At 47.5% G+C, this 16,549-nt stretch overlaps 1 protein-coding gene across 7 annotated transcripts in view; it reads right to left on the bottom strand.

The window, feature by feature from the left end:
- The window catches only part of ADGRB1 (adhesion G protein-coupled receptor B1), a 270,194-nt gene that overhangs the window by 90,088 nt on the left and 163,557 nt on the right, over positions 1–16,549 (bottom strand). For all 7 annotated transcript variants that reach the window (XM_044005365.1, XM_044005341.1, XM_044005356.1 and 4 more), the window contains exon 18: positions 8,342–8,483. In XM_044005365.1, the coding sequence (XP_043861300.1) occupies positions 8,342–8,483 (142 nt within the window). The remainder of the gene's footprint in view (positions 1–8,341; positions 8,484–16,549) is intronic.

Raw genomic sequence — 16,549 nt, forward strand, 5'->3', positions numbered from 1 at the left:
ACATGCATGCATGAGTACCTGTGTATTTATACATCTGTATATGTACCTACATATATATATATGTGTACACATACACGATGCATGTGTTTACATGCATGTTGTAAACCTATAGTACACAAACATGCATGTGTGTATATGTAGTATATAAACACATATACACATGCATATATACATATTGTGTGTATACACATACATATTTATGTATATATACATATAACATAGCTTGATTTCACTAACCTCTCACTGAAATTTAGCATTTCTTTCAATTATTAATTTTTTAATAATTGTTCTGAGAAGGGGTCCGGTCTGCCAAAGGGTCTATGACACAAAGGAGGTTAAGAATCCCTGGTCTGGACCCCTCTCATGGCTTCCCCCGCCCCAGATGACACAGGTCTAAAGAGATTTAATGATCTGTCCCAGGCAGCACCGGTTGTCTGTGACGGGGATGGTATTTGAACCTGGTCCCCTGGTGCCAGGCCTTGGGCTCTTGACTGTCCACCGCGTCCATGCTGGGTCTGTCTCTCTAAAATCACCTGTGGAAACCACATCCAATTAGGAAAGGAGGCCAGGCCACCAGGCTAAGCGGGAGTCCAGACAGAGTTCAGCCTGCCTTCATCTGCGGCGGCCTCTTTTCTTGTCAGCCCCTGCTGGGCCCAGAGAATTGGGCCGGCCACCTGCAGGCTCTGGCTAGCCCTACCTTTTCTCTGCTTTCTTATTTTAGCCCTCGCATCTCGAGCAACCCCCGGCCTGCTCAGGCAAAAGCCAGACCTGGAGGATCTGCTCCAATCCTATTTCCCCAGAGTGAGAAGAGCACTGGCCCTGGGCTGGGGGCGGGGGCGGGGGTGGGGGTGGGGGAGTTAGGTTCCAATCCTAATTTTGCCATTTAAAAGCTTGGGGACCTGAGGCAAGCGCTTTTTCCCCTGGGGCCCATTTCCTCCCCAGTCCAATGAGGGTGTTGGGTTAGGTCAGGGCTCTTTAACCTTGTCTGTGTGTGTGTCATGAAACCCTTGTGTGGAGCCTCAGAAGCAGGGACTTAGATAAGGCATGACATGAAATACATGGGATGACAAAGGGAAGCCACTACACTGAAATATCATTATCAAAAAACTTTTTAAAATATTTTTACAGATCTCAGGTTAAGGAGCCTTGTGCTAGAGCATCTCAACAAGTGGTCATCCCTCCCATGATGGGGACATCGCTTTGCTACTCGCTGAATCAGCCCATGTCACGTCCCTTCGCTCCAGAATCTTTTGTTGTTGTTGTTTAGTCATTTTCACTCATGTCTGCCTCTTCATGACCCCATTGGGGGTTTTCTTGGCAAAGATGCTGGAGTGGTTTGCCATTTCCTTCTCCAGCTCATTTTACACATGAGGAAACTGAGGCAAACAGGGTTAAGTGACTTGCCCAGGGTCACACAGCTAGTGAATATCTGAGATCAGATTTGAACTCAGTTCTTCCTGACTCTATGTCCAGCATCCTATCCACTATGCCACTTAGCTGCCCCATGCCAAAGCCATTCCTCCCCTTGCCTTCTCATTCCTTCCCTTCTTGATAGCATACTGGCAATGATGTTACAAACCTATACTAAAAACAAACAAACAAACAAAAAAAACTAGTTAACAAACAGTAAATAAATAATACTCACGAGGAACTTACAGGAAGTGGGACACTTGGGAATATGCCCCCTATCTCAAGCCAAAGTCAGTCATTGGATTCTGACAGTATGGGAGCAAGCCCTGTTTTAATCTCTCAAACTGTTTCTTCTCATTTCTCATGCCTGGAATGTCTTCTCTCCCACTGAATATGAATAGCTAACACATATGTGATATGACTATATATATGTACATGTATGCATATATGTATATGACTTTTAGAATATCCCATATGTATATGTGAGCTATGAAAGCTTAAAACTTCACTAAGACTCTTTGTGTGTGTGTGTGTGTGTGTGTGTACCCCCTTAAAGGCTGCAAAGAACAATAGCTCTGTGAGGTGTGTACTGTTATTAATCCCATTTTACATTACAGATGAGGCTAACAGAGTTAAGGGACTTGCTCACCATCCCATAGTTTAGGGAGAGTCTGAAGCAGATTTCAAAGTTTGGTCTTTCTGCCTCCAGGTCCCATGATCTAGTTACTGATGCACCCTGCTGCTTCCCTCTCCTTTAAAATCCAACTCAAATACCATCTCTAGGAAACTTTCTCTGATCTTTTCTCCACCTCTCTCATTCCCCCGCCCCGCAAATACCACCTTTCTCTCTGACCTCATGTAGCAGTTTGTTTGCAGGTCGCTAATGCATTTATCAGGTAACACGGAGAATTAGCGTTATCTGTGTTTGTGTCCTGTAGTCCTGATAGCCCTGAAGCTTCAAAGAGGGTAAGCATTGAGTTTTATTTGAACCTTCTAACTTTCCCAGTGCTGAGCCCAGGGCTTTGCACCCGGGAAGTCTTTAATGCATTTTTGTTGGATTATACTTGATGGGAAGTATGTCCAAAAAAAGACTTTCCATAGTTCTAGAAAAGAAACCAAGACAGTTCAGGGGTTTGGGGATAGGGGTGGCACAGAATCTCAGGCCTGCCTTGGGCAGGGCTCTGGGGCATGGGGGGGGGTAACTTAACAGTGTTGTACTGAGAAGGGTCCCCAGGATGTTTCCTAGGGAGATTGCTTTGGGAAGTTACCCCACAGGCTGCCCTACATGCCTGAGCATCAAGGCAGATTCCCAGAGAATCAGTGAGGAGTCTTGTTCTGGACCATCCTCAGTCTCCCAGAAAGCTTTTCCAGAATGCTCCAGCTAGAGAGATCTCTTCCTTCTCCAAAACCCTACGTTACTTGGAGTTTGACCCATTCATTCCAACCCTAACTCACCCTGATTGCTTTCTATAAGTTTCAATCCTCAGCCAGGCAGAGCAGTGACTGGGGAGGCCAGATGGACTCCCTGAATTTGGAGACAGAGAACCTCACTTCCGGTCCCAGTTGGATTTACTAATAGAGTGACTCTTGGTAAATTAGATTACCCCTCAGATTTTAGTTTCCCAACCTGTAAAGTGAAGGAGGCAGGCTAAAATGATCTCTAGGGTTTCACAAAGCTACAAAATTGGGGCAGCTAGGTGGCGCAGTGGATAAAGCACCGGACCTGGATTCAGGAGGACCTGAGTTCAAATCCGGCCTCAGACACTTGACACTTACTAGTTGTGCGACCCTGGGCAAGTCACTTAACCACTACTGCCTTGCAAAAAACCAAAAAAACCACAACAAAAAAACAAAAAACAAACAAACAAAAAAAAAACCAAAGCTACAAAATTTCAGATTTGGAAGGAAACTCAGTAGCCGTCTAGTTCAATCCATACACAAAATGACTCCCCACTAGAACAAAATGGAAAAACCTCTGTTCCATCTTTAGGTCCTATGATCTGGGCTCTGGGATCTCTGGGAGGCAATAGAGGTAAAAGGAGGCAGAGCCCGCAGCAATAAAAGTTGGATTCAGTGGATTTGGAGCTGGAAGTATCTGGAGGGGTCACCTAGTGTCTTATTTTACAGATGAGGAAACTGAGTCACAAAGGTAGGAAATATCTGGTCTGGGATTAGAATCCAGAACTTCTGATCTGAAATACAGTCAACCACCAGAGAGGTTTCAGACTTAAGGTACAGAATTAGACATATATTTTTGGACATTCTTGACCATACGTATTTATTCAAGGATTTTTTTTTCTTTTTCTTTTTCCATTGGGTGGAAGAAGTAGAAGGGGAATTAGAAGAGAAAATAAAAGCTTGTTAATTGACAATTAAGAAAAAAATTACAGTGATCTTTCCTCAACATCCCTGTGCTATCTCACTTAGCAGAGTAATTAGGAAATTCCATTGCCTCCAAGTGGGGAGACCTGGGTTCCAGTCTTTGTTGGTTCTAGTCCCAGGGGAAGAATAACTCCAGTTATTTTTCCTTCCAAAAGATGCTGGAAGGAGTGAAGGAGAGGGAAGTACCTTGAGAAGAGTAACAAGTCTTACATTCTCAAACCTAGTCCCAATCCCTTCCCCAACGCCAACAGGCAGTTTCCTCCAATACCAGATTGTGTTGCAAAGATCTGTTTCTTGGCAAGCTATCCACATACTCCCTACTCCGGCATGGTGTCACCTTCATTATCCATCCTCCTTCCCATCCGACCTAAATTCCTAGTGTTGTTGGGAGAGGGGATAAAGCACCGGCCTGGGGGCCATAAGTCCTGGCTTCGAGTCCAGAGTCTGAGCTCTGACACTGATGGTTGGATGACTTTGTTACCCCCCTCTCTGGACCTCAGTTTCTCATCTATATAACATGAAATGGCTGGATATAATACTATTACCACCACCTATAATAATAATAATAATAATAATTATTATTATTATTATTATTATTATTATAACATGGCAAAATTATAAAGTACTTTAAAGTATACCAAACACTTGTAGTTCTATGATTTGAAGATATTCTAATTCATCCTAGACCAGGGAGAAATCCACTCTGTATTGGCTGTGGATACTCCCTCCCCTTGTCTTAGAGGCAGTGCCTTGGGTCACATTACATTGTGTTATAGTGAAAAGAACTCTGACCTCGACGTCTGACCAGACCCTCTTCTTTTCTTTCTTTTTTTTTTTTTGTGAGGCAGTTGGGGTTAAGTGACTTGCCCAGGGTCACAGAGCTAGTAAGTGTCAAGTGTTTGAGGTCAAATTTGAACTCAGGACCTCCTGAATCCAAGTCCAGTGCTTTAACCACTGCGCCACCTAGCTGCCCCCAGACCTTCTTAACCCCTGTGGCCTCTTTGCCCTAGAAGATCCCTCTGCTTTTGAGGTCCCCTTCTCCCACTGGTGAATGGAACTTCCATTCTGAGGAAGTGACTAGGACAATTGTGTTTACTCCTCCTCTCTTTTCCCAGTTTTAACCCCGACTCTCCCAGACTTGGCCACTGAGCACCCACAAGGGTACCTTCTTCCCCTTCCCACCCCACCTTAACTCTTAGGATGTGTTGTCTTCCCCCATTAGACTATAAATTCACTGAGGGCGGGCACATTGGTTGGCACAGGGTAAGCATTTAATGAATACTTGTTGACCAAATGACTCACTAGTGGGGTGCTCTTGGGGGATTTCCCCCTCCCCTGCCAAGTTTCCTCATTTCTAAAATGAGTTGATTTATCCCCTTCTATCTCTAAATGGATTTGGGTTCTGATTCCTTCTGTCTCGGAGCCTATGACTAAACTCAAAGGGAAGAACCAATAGCCACTGTGGAATCTTGACCCCTTTCCCTTCCTGTGGTGACTAGAGATACCAAACCACCTCCTTCAGGCGGTCTTCTTGGATCAAACCCACTTCACTGTCATCTGCCAGGGGAACTTCCCTCAACCACTCACCTTAAGACACTCCTGACTAACCATGTATTTTAAATATAGTTAGTAAATATTTTCTAATTTCATCAGAACAGAAATTCCATAGACTACCACACTGAGGAAAAACCTTACAGAGTCATTTAGTCCCACTCCCATTTTACAGAAGGAAAGATGGAGGCCCCTTTGAGTTAACTGGATTTAATTTTATAATTGCTTTGCTACCAGATAGATGGGTGCCAATTCCACATATAGGTCCCTGTTTTTACTTCAGACTAGGGGCTACCTGAGGACAGGGGCTTTATGTCTCTCTCTTCTCAGACTAGGGCTCATTTCTCTTCTTCCCCAGCAATATTCTGGATGCACAGGCTCTGCCTGTTTAGACATTGAGAGATGAGGCCATAGGACTGCAATAATTCCTGGTAGTGATGGATCCCCAAACTGGCCTAGATTCCCTGAGAAAGGGAATCTTTGACCTAGGAGGAAATTAGTGGGGAGTAGATGGCTGGGATAAGCCCTGTCCCTGGGCTTATCTTTTCATCATAGGTTTACTTCTCAGTAGAAGTAAATCTATGATGAAAAGAGTAATAGTTTCTATCTTTAAGGCACTTTAAGGTTTGCTGAGAGATTCCTTTACAACAGTTCTGTAAGGTAGGGAGTGATGCATGGGGTGGGGTTGCTGGCCTGTTCTATCTCAGTGAATTCTATCCTATCCCTCCTAGGTACCCTGGAGCCACTGAAGTTCCCATGGACAACCGAAGGCCCCCCCAAATGCACTGAGTTTTTTATTGAAGCCATTGCCCCTGATGGTGATGATAATAATAGCAATAGTAATAATTAATAATAATAATAACTCACATACCAGAAAAGCTAACAAAGTACCTCCAGCCCTTGTCTTGTGTTCTTGCTTCTCCTGGTCAAGTTAATCACTCCAATGCCTGGTCCTCCCTTTTTCCTATGGGCCTGATTGACTTGACTAGAACAGCTCTGCCCCAGTTCCCTGGGAACCCCAAGGCAGAGCCCAGACAGCATACTTGTGGCTAACAGGGCTGAACTGACCGGGCTCTTAGAGGCTCTAAGGCTCCCCTGACAAGGGCATTGAGACCCACCTTACAGACAGCCAGAGCCTGAGGGGAGAGAGGGGAGGAAGGATGCTGTTCTAGGAACAACCCTCCCCCCCTCCCCCAACCACGTCCCTCCCTCAACCCTCTCCTCTCCGTCTCTTACCCCCAAGGTTTAGGCCTCAGACATCCTAGGTAAGTAGAGAAAACAGGAAGTCTCAGCCCCTTTCACCAGTCCCCAAGATCTCTGCCCACCTTTGCCATTCAGCCAGGTAAGCCTGGTGTCCTCTATGGCTCGTATGCCAAGCCTCTTCAGGTCCCCCCGCCCCATCCCAGACCTTCAGACTCCACCCCCAGCTCCCTGTCCCACATTCTGGCCTTCTTCAGTCCTTTTTCTGAGGCCTTTATCCTCTTTCCTACCTTCTAGTCTTCAAGACCTCTTGGCTTCCCCAATAAGTCCCTCAAATCCCTAAACTTTCCCTCTCTGGTCTCTAAAGCCCACATCTACCTCTCTGAGACCCGTATCCTTTCCTCTCTGATCGCCAGGCCATTCAGCTTCCTCCCAGGTCCTCAGAGTCCTCTCAGAACTGTCCCCTGCAGGCCCCATCACCCTCAGTTACCCCTCCTGGGTTCTGGGCCCCCGCCCTCCCACCCTCTCAGCTTTCCCTTCTCATTCTCAATGACCAGGAGCTCCCCAATTCAGACACCCAAGCTCCTCCATTCCCCTGACACTCCCCACTCCCCCAGGACCTCACCTTTCTCTCCCAGATTCTGATTCACTCATTCTCCCTTTAGTTCCCATATACTTCCAAGCTCTCCCCTAGATCCTCAGTGCCAGATCCACCTCAGCCCCACCCAAACCCCTTCCAAGATTTTCAAAACCCTTAATCCCCTTTCCCAGAGCCTGGGTACCTCAGTACCCCCTCCCATGCCCATGACTCCACAGCTCACTCTTCTAGTCTCCCCAGAACACTCAGCTCCCAGCTTCCTCTGCTCTATTCTCAGGTCTAAAGTCTAAGAACAGCAACTTTCTGACAGACCTAGCTAGCCAAAACTCTTGCTCTTTCCCCAACCCCACCATGAGATCCCAGAATAGAACTCCCATGGCTAAGATACCCTTCCCCACTCAGTCCCTAGATTTCTTTGAAGGAGGGAAGGAGACATTCAGGGAAAGAAACGGGAGGACCAAGTAAGCCCGGAGGGGTGGGGGGAGGATGGGGTGAGAGTGATGGAGGCTGCCCCAGGTTCAGTGGGACCCAATCCTCCTGTGGGGTGCTCCCAGAGCCAGGCATTGGACAACCCCGGACACCAAATCTCTTGCCTGACACCTCCTGCTCTCCCTCCCTTCCTTTTCCATTCCCGGCCCGAGATGTGCAGCTATTGGAACATCCCGTTAAGTCACTTCTGACCGGAGCTTCTCAGCTCAGCCGCTGCTTGCCTTTCCTGGCTGGGCAGCGGCCACCCAGAGGGTCCCTGAACAAGCCCCTGGTCCCCTCCCCCAGTTCCCTCCGGGTCCCCTGGTCCCCTGGCTCCAAGGCAGGGAGAGAGGCAGAAGCAGAGGCAGCAGCAGGCACCTGACGCCTTCTATCTATGGCTTTCAATGTCATTGGGGAAGCTTTCCCGTCTTGTCTTGTCTTTCTGTCTCCCTCTTTTTCCCCATCCCCCCCACCCTAACACTCTCCTTCCTCTCTCTCTCTCTCTCTCTCTCTCTCTCTCTCTCTCTCTCTCTCTCTCTCTCTCTCTCTCAGTACAAGTCTAGATGTATGGTACGCCTGTGTGTCTTTGAGCATCTCTCTCCCTCCCTGCCTCCCGTTCCCTCTCTCTTCCTCCCTCTCCCTCTCCTCGCCCTCTCTCCTTCTTCTCACCCTCTCTCTCTCTCCCCTTTCTCCCTCTTCCTCTCCCTCTCCCTGGGTCTCCCCAGGACTTACCCCGTCAGCGCTGAGCTGGGCTAAGATGGCGAAGGTGGACAGGCGGTCACAGAGGCAGCGGGTTCGGAAAGCATCGAGGGGCACCGTGCGGCAGCCTCGCCAGGACCAGGGGCCGAGCTGGGAGGAGGAGGAGGAGGAAGATCTGGAAGGGGTGGAGGTAGTGGTTGGGGTGGGGGGCCGGAGAGGCAGGCGGTGAAGGGGGGCGGGCGGTGAAGTGGTGGGGGGGAGGAGGCCAAGCAGGAGGGAGGCAGAGAGAGAGAGAGAGAGAGAGAGAGAGAGAGAGAGAGAGAGAGAGAGACATACACACATGAAGGAGAGAAAACAGCGTGAGAGGAGGCAGCAGAGAAGGCAGGAATGAAATCATTAAGGGATCACTGGCCAACATAATACAGCCAAGGGGACTTCGCCCGGCAGGCCGGCCAGCCGGCTGGCTGGCTGTCCGGCTGTCCTACAGCCTCTGTCTGGCCCTCAGTCCAGCTAACTAGCCATCTGTCGAAAAGCTCCCCTCCCCAAAGGCTGCGCCGGCCCAGGCACCCCCTCACCTCTGCCCACTGCGCAGCCCCCAGCCCCTAGATGCCTGGTCTCCATCTCTCTGCTCCCCCTGAGGCCCCAGAGCTTCCTCCTTCTCCTCCCTCCCCCCCAAACCCGCCCCCAGGCAGCGGGAGCCCTCTGAGGCTGATCCCAAGAAACCCAGGGAGAGAGAGGGGAGGAAAGGAAGGAAGGAGCGAGTCACAGTCAGAGGGGGGCCTGAGCAAAGAAACAGAAAGGGGAGCAATGAGAGGTGGGGAAGAAAAACTAGGGAGGGGGAGAGAGGGGAGAAAGACAGAGACTGAGACAGAGACAGAGAGTTGCCTACCCAGCCAGCAGTGGGTAGAGATGCCAGGCAATTGCTGAAGTCTGGAGAGCGGCCAACCCCCACCCCCCACCACCACAAAAAAATAAAAAACCCAACAACCCATACTCACTCACACAAATACACACACTCCTACGGGCCCAAGTCACCCACCAGCCCGGCCTGGTGGGGGAGGGGGAAGCAAAGACTCCACAGGGGAAAACAAAGGGGGAAGGGGGAGGGGGGACGTCTCCCAGTGAGCAGATGTGAGTGTGAACGAATGCACATCTGTCCAAGGGGATGTGCACTTGAGGAAACGTGTGGCACCCTGGAAGGTCGAGTGGGCTGGGGAGGTCTGTGCACGTGGAAACCTCTGGGGTTTTGTCAGTGTATGTATGAGGAGTGTGCCTGTATTGTGCAGGCACCTGCGTGTGAGAGTGTGAGGGCGTCAGCTTGCACCCATGTAAGTGTTCATGGGAGCACAGAAGGGTGAGTGTCGGCTTCCCCTCTAAAACTTCATGTCCAGTGGAGGAAGAGAGGAGGAGAGGGGGAGAAATACCCTTAAAGGTCTTGGGTCGGGAGGCTAGAAGAGGGTGGCAGGGGGGTCGTGGGGAGCAAGCACCTGTAGAGGCTGGAAGTCTTTGGAGTAAGAGGAAGGACCTTCCCATTGCCTTGGGGACAGGGGGCGGGAGGGGGGGTGTGATCACAAATCATGGAATGAGTCTTAGGAGATCACACAGCTCAATAACTTCATCTTACACCTGAGGAAACAGGACCCAAGATGGGGAAAGGACTTGTCCAGGAACACACAGTCACAGATCTAAAGGAGCCAGGATTTAGACCTCGGTCTTTGGGCTCTTCTCTCTGAGCTGGAGAAGGCAATGGCAAACCACTCCAGTATCTTTGTCAAAAAAAACCCCAAATGGGGTCACGGGGAGTGGGACACGACTTAACAACAACAACAATAACAGCAAACAACAACAGGTTCTAAGTTCACTGTTCTTTCCAATACACGACTATGTCATGCCCCCTCCTGCAGGAAGCCTTCCATGACTGCCACCATGTAATCCCTTACAAAGCAGATTCTTAATATTGAGGACTGTAGATGACTGGATCCTTAATGGCAGGAACCTCAGGAGCCATCTAGTCCAACCCCACCATTTTATAGATGAGTAAGCCAAGATTCAGAGAGGTTCAATGGTTTGTCCACAGTCACACAGCCAGTTAGCACTAGAGGTGAGATTTGAACCCAGGTCCTATGACTCTAGATCCAAGCTTGTTCCACTGTCCCAGGCTACTGCCTAACTGGCAACCAACGAGCCAGACATATCTTTCTGGGGAGGTCCAACATGACCAGCCTCTTGTTCTAAATTTGTGTTTGTTCCAAATCCCCAGCAGACCTCTGCCCTCAGGTGTAGAGCTCCTTGTCTCCTTGATTTCACAGTGACCCCAATGGAGAATTCATGGTGCTGTCAACTGAGAGCCCAGCTCTTAGGAAGCTCTTGGTGAGGGTGGATGAATGGGGCACGCAACTATCCTTCTCATTCTTGTATTACTAGACTCTTTGCAGAGTCCTTTCCCCATTCATTCTCACTGTGGGATCAAGAGCCCAACCTAGCTGGGTGACCTTGGGCAGGTGAATTCTCTGACTCTTCCCTGTCACACAAGGATGAGAATTCTGGATTGTCACCATCACCGCACAGAGTCGTTTTGTGGAGGTTTGTAAGCTGAAGTAGAAATGGGCTCTGTTCTTATGGTTGTGATGAAACAAATGTCAGAGAAGTGGAGTGATTTACCCAAAGTTACAGATCATGTTAGTGGCCAAGCTGCTATGAGGAGCCAGGCTCCTTTACCTCCCCCCAACCCCCCACCCCTCACCCCCCACCTGCTGGCCGAGTCAGGATATACCATACTGCCTCCCCAGCAGGAGCTCAGTCAACATCAATCAAGGCTGCTGGTTGACTAATTCCCTGGAGGTCTTGGAAAAGAAAATCGATCCTCTGTCCATCTTTTTGGTGAAGCAGGATGAGGGGCCTGGGGATGGCTAAAAGGACCTTTGCGTGATTCCTTCGGTTCTTTGCATCCTGTGGCATAAAAGCTGTAGCCAGCCAACTTAGGATAAAAAAGAAAATAAACTAAAAAAAAAAAAAACAACCACACAATTCATAGCATGTGCACAGGCATGGGATTTGGAGTCAGAAGAATTGAGTTAACTCGTGGATCTGACACTAGCTATGTAAGCTCTGGCAAAAACCTCTCTGAGCCTCAGTTTCTCTTCTCTTCTCTCTCTCTCTCCCTCTCCCTCCCTCTCTCTTGGTCTATGTGTCTCTCTATGTCTCGGTGTCTCTGTCTCTCTCCCTCCCTCCCTCCCCTTCTCCCCCTCCCCCTCCCTCCCTCTCTCTCTGTCTCTGCGTCTCTGTCTGTCTCTCTATATCTGTCTCTCTCTTTCCCTCCCTCCCTCTCTCCCTCTATCTCTGTGTCTGTCTCTGTGTCTCTGCCTCTGTGTCTCTGTCTGTCTGTCTCTCTATATCTGTCTCTCTCTCCCTCCCTCCCTCCCTCTCTCCCTCTATCTCTGTGTCTTGTCTCTGTGTCTCTGCCTCCGTGTCTCTGTCTCTCTTTGTCTCTGTCTCAATGGGTATTGAAAGAAAGCATTATTATGCCCATTTTAGAGATGAGGAAATAGGCTCAAAAGAGAAAAGAGTGATTGCCCAAGGGCTGCATACCACATAAGTCAAGGATAGGACTAATATCTGAACCTAGGTTTTCTGATGCCCAGCCCAGGGCTGCTTCCCCTGTATAGCTCCAGGCTTTTCACTTTGATAACACTCTTTTGATTGACTTGACATCAGTCTTCTCCAAAGGAAAGACACCTGTTTGTTCCTTCTTGTGCCCCACCCCCTGCCCTGGAGAGCTTGTGAAGAGCATTCATCTGTCATGGGCTGAAGCTGGGGAATGCTCTTCTCATATATTCACCCCTACCTTGCAGGTCAGCAGACTATATTCAGAAGTTCTGAACATGGGGACCCTCAGGGAGCCAGACAAAAGACAGAGAAACAGATGTCGCCCTCAGGAATCCCCCTCTTATCCACACTACTGTGAGGTGGCAGAAACCGCCCCTGCCTTGAGGTTCCACTGCTAGGTTTATTGTGGCATTAGGTAAGTCCTTTGCCCTCTCTGTGCCTCAGTTGGTCTCAGTTGGGGTTTGCAATCATTTCTCTGAGTGGGTCCAAACCAAAACATTGCCTTGGTTTCTACCTTTTCTTGGGGTCTAGAGTGATGGTAAACACAGATCTTGTTTCTGTGTATGAGCAACTGGACATAGGTAGCAATATCAAAACTTGAAATTAATATTTGCCATGAATAAACTAATTCAGAAAAACCATAACAAATCAAAATGAAGAATTTTTAAAAAATAAAATAAAATAAGGTGTCTGGAGCCAGATGGTTTCAGGAGCCCCTCCCAATTCTTACATTCTGTGAGCTCAAAGACATTCTACACTCCATGTTTTGAGGCCCACTGTGGAACGGGTGACATACTGGACTTGGGAGTCGGAAAAACCTGGCCTATCAGAAAAATCCTAGCTCTACCCCCCAAAAACTGACCTTCGGCCAATGACTTAATTTCTCTGAGTCTCAGTTTCCTCACCTGCAAAAGACAAGCTATTTCATAGATCTGTTCGAGAGGCGGGGTTGGATTTAATGTAACAAAATGATTCTTTAAAATTCACGCATCATTTGGACTATGCCCAAAGGGCTATAGAACCGTGTATACCCTTTGATCCAGCAATACCACTGTTAGGTTTATATCCCCAAGACATCCCCCAAAAGAGAAAAAAAGACTTATTTGTACAAAAATATTTCTAGCAGCTCTTTCTGTGGTGGCTAAGAATTGGACATCAAAGAAATGCTCATCATTTGGGGAATGGCTAAATAAGTTGTGGTATATGATGGTGATGGAATATTATTGTGCTATAAGAAATGAAAAGCAAGATGATTTCAGAAAGGCCTGGAAAGACTTGTATGAACTGATGCATAGTGAAGTGAGCAGAACCAAAAGAACATTGTGCACAGAGACCGCAATATTGTTTGATGAAGAACTGTGAAAGACTTAACTATTCTCAACAATACAATGATCCATGACAATTCCAAAAGACTATTGATGAAATATATTATCCACCTCCAAAGAAAGAACTGATATTGATGGAACACAGGTTGAAGCATGCTATTTTTCACTTTCTTTCATTTATTTTCTTTTAATCAAGTTTTCTTGTACGAAATGACTAATCTGGTCATCTTTTACATAATCATACACGTATAACCTATATCTGATTGCTTACCACTACAGGGAAGGGGGAGGGGAAGGAGGGAATGAAGGATAAAAATTGGAACCCCAAGCTATAAATAAAAATGTTTATTACTTTAAAAAATTCATGCAACCGCCCCTTAATACCTGCCCCTTGCCTCTGTTGATTACCTCCAATTTATCCTGCCTGCATCTTGTTTGTACATATGTTGTTTGCACGTTGTCCCCCCCACCCCCACCCCCACCCCTTAGACTTTGAGCTCCTGCTTGAGATCAGGGATGGTTTTTTTTTTTTTTTTTTTTTTTTTTTGGTCTTTCTTCATAGCCCCAACATTTAGCACAATGCTTCACACATAGCAGGTGCTTGATAAATGTTTACTGACTCGGAATGGGTTGCCTCAGTAGGTAGTGAGTTTTCCCTATGATGGAGATTTTCAACCTTAAGACTGCATAAGTGACGTGTCAAATATATTACAGCAAGCTTTGTTTGGGAGATCTGGACTAGTCTAGATGGTCTTTGACATCCCTTCCAACCCCAAGATCCTGCAATTCTGTGAAAACTCATCCTTTTTGAAAAGCTTAAAAAACTATAGAAATTTTAGTTATTATTATATCCGCATACATTCTAAGGTCTTATCTGGCTCTGACATGCTATATTCTGTCCTGAGGCTCCCTCCAGACCCTAGGTTCTAGACTTTCAAGTGCCTTTCAGATCTCAGTCTGTGATTTGCTCCCTGTTTTTCCTCCTGGGAATCAGGGGCCCTGCGGTTGAGGGGGCTGGGGGAAAACAGGCTGCTCTTCAGATAAAGCAGGCCCTTGGAAATGCTTCCCTTGGCCGTGAGTGGCTCTGGGCCCGGTGCTAATTATGTTATCAGCCTCCGCAGAAGGTGGTGGTGGGAGAGCGGCCAGGCCCAGCTCTCTCCACTGGGTTGGCATAGGCTCTGGCATAAGGGAGCAGCAGTGAGGCCCCCCTAGAGCTAGGGCCTAGGAGAGCCTGGTCATATCTCTTATACAACTATTCTTGCTCTAAAATAGCAAGAATTCTAGATTCTGATGCTACGTAAACTAGATTATACTTTATTGCTTGTTGAGTCCTTTCAATTGTGTCTGACTCTTCATGACCCCATTTGGGGCTTTCTTGGTGAAGATACTGGAGTGGTTTGCCATTTCTTATTCCAGCTCACTTTACATATGAGGACACTAAGGCAAATAGAGTTAAGTGACTTGCCCAGGGTCACATGGCTAGTAAGTGTCTGAGGCCAGATTTGAACTCAGGTCTTCCTGACTCCAGGCCTGGAGCTCTATCCATTGCATTACCTAGCCGCCCTAGATTATAGTTAGGGTCACTTAGCTGTTAACCAGTTCAAACTTCTCATCTGACAGAAAAGGAAACTGAGGCCCAGAGAATAAAGTGCCTTGCCCAGAGTCACACATTCAGCCAAGGAAAAATTTTAAACTAGAACCAAGGCCTCATGACTTCCTTGTCCACTCCATCACACAGCCTGGGGTTAAAGTTACTAGTCAATGGAAATGTTGTTCAATATCTTACATGCCAGGGTAGCCTCTAGGCTCCGCTATAACTTTCCAGGCACAGGTCCTAAGTTAAGGTAATACAGACGGCCCAGAGTGCCTGGTCAAGCGGGCCCTCGAGCCATACAACAGCCAGGTGAAGGCAGTGATGTGGAACTTGGAGAAGTTGAGGGTGGTCAGGTACTATTATTTTCCCACACGCGAAGGCCTAATCCAGGTCAGAGGCAGCTGACTGGGTCTGGGTGACTACAGAGGGCAAGTAAATACTCAAAGCCAAGTGGGCAAGTGATAAGGAAGAAGATTTGGGGATCAGATTATCCAGATCATCAAGGAAGAGGACCAAAGAATCTTTCTCTTTCCTTTAAAACAGGACTTCCTAAGCAGGGGCCCATGAACTTGTTCCCTTTTTTATATTTTGATCATTATTTTTCAATATAATTGATTTCCTTTGTAATCTTGTGTGTGTTTTAAGGGTTTTTTTTTTAATGCCCATGTTCATGGATCCCAGGTTAAGAACTGCTGCTCCTACATAATGTGTTCATAGATTTATCCTATAGGGAAATTCTTCCCAAAGTCTGATTTAAAGCTCTCTTGCTGGTGGTTTAAATTGTTTGCTCCAAACTCTTACCTTTCCCCACCCTGATGCCCAGAGCATTATCAGAGGATCCTATGAAAGGCACTTAGATTTTTTTTTTTAGTTCAGTCCCCTCATTTTACATCTGGGGAAACTGAGGTCCAGAGCAGTCAAGGGATTTGCCCAAGGGTTTTCGGCTAGTCAGTGCCAGAGCCAGGGCTGGAACTTTAATTCCAATGTTCTCTACATTCCACAACAGTGCAGAAGATATAGAGAAAGGTTGCTCCTGCCTTATTTTTTCAATCCTCTGTCCCAGGCTCCAGGTTAGGCACCCCTGCCAGGAGCCTGCTCTGTCCTGGGCTACACCTGCCTGAAATAACTAGGTCAGGGAGCTGAGTGCCCTTCCTCCCCACTCCTAGTTCTGATGAATGTGGGTCAGTGACTCCTCCTTTTTCCCCTCCTCTTCCACCAACTCTCACCTCACCTCACCCAGAACGAGGCCCTAGGGAAGGTGCTCTGTCAGCTCCCAATCCCAGGAAATCCAGGGATCTTTTTTCTCTAGCCTGAGACAAGGCAATGAAGGGGAAGAATACCATTTCGAGTTGTAGAATGTTGTGGCAAGTAGGGATGTGTGGGGAAACTGACTACATTGCAAGCAGTCCACTCCCCTCCCAGATAGTTCCAATTCTTAGCAAATTTTTCCTTATATTAAGCCTAACTTTATCTCTTAGCAACTTCCACTCACTGCAGAACAACCTAAATGCCTCTTCTTCAGGATAGCCCTTCAAATACAACTATCCCCCTTCCTTAAGTGTTCTCTTCTTTAAGCTAGACACCCTCAGAGTTTTCTACTAACACTCCTACAGTATAAACTTGAGACCCTTCTCCATACTTGTTACCTTCCTTTGGATATTCAAGCTCATAGGTATCCATCTGAAAATCCTGGGATCATAGATTTCCAGTTGGAAA

Source organism: Dromiciops gliroides, chromosome 1 (genome assembly GCF_019393635.1).
Source record: "Dromiciops gliroides isolate mDroGli1 chromosome 1, mDroGli1.pri, whole genome shotgun sequence".
NCBI classification, from domain to species: domain Eukaryota; kingdom Metazoa; phylum Chordata; class Mammalia; order Microbiotheria; family Microbiotheriidae; genus Dromiciops; species Dromiciops gliroides.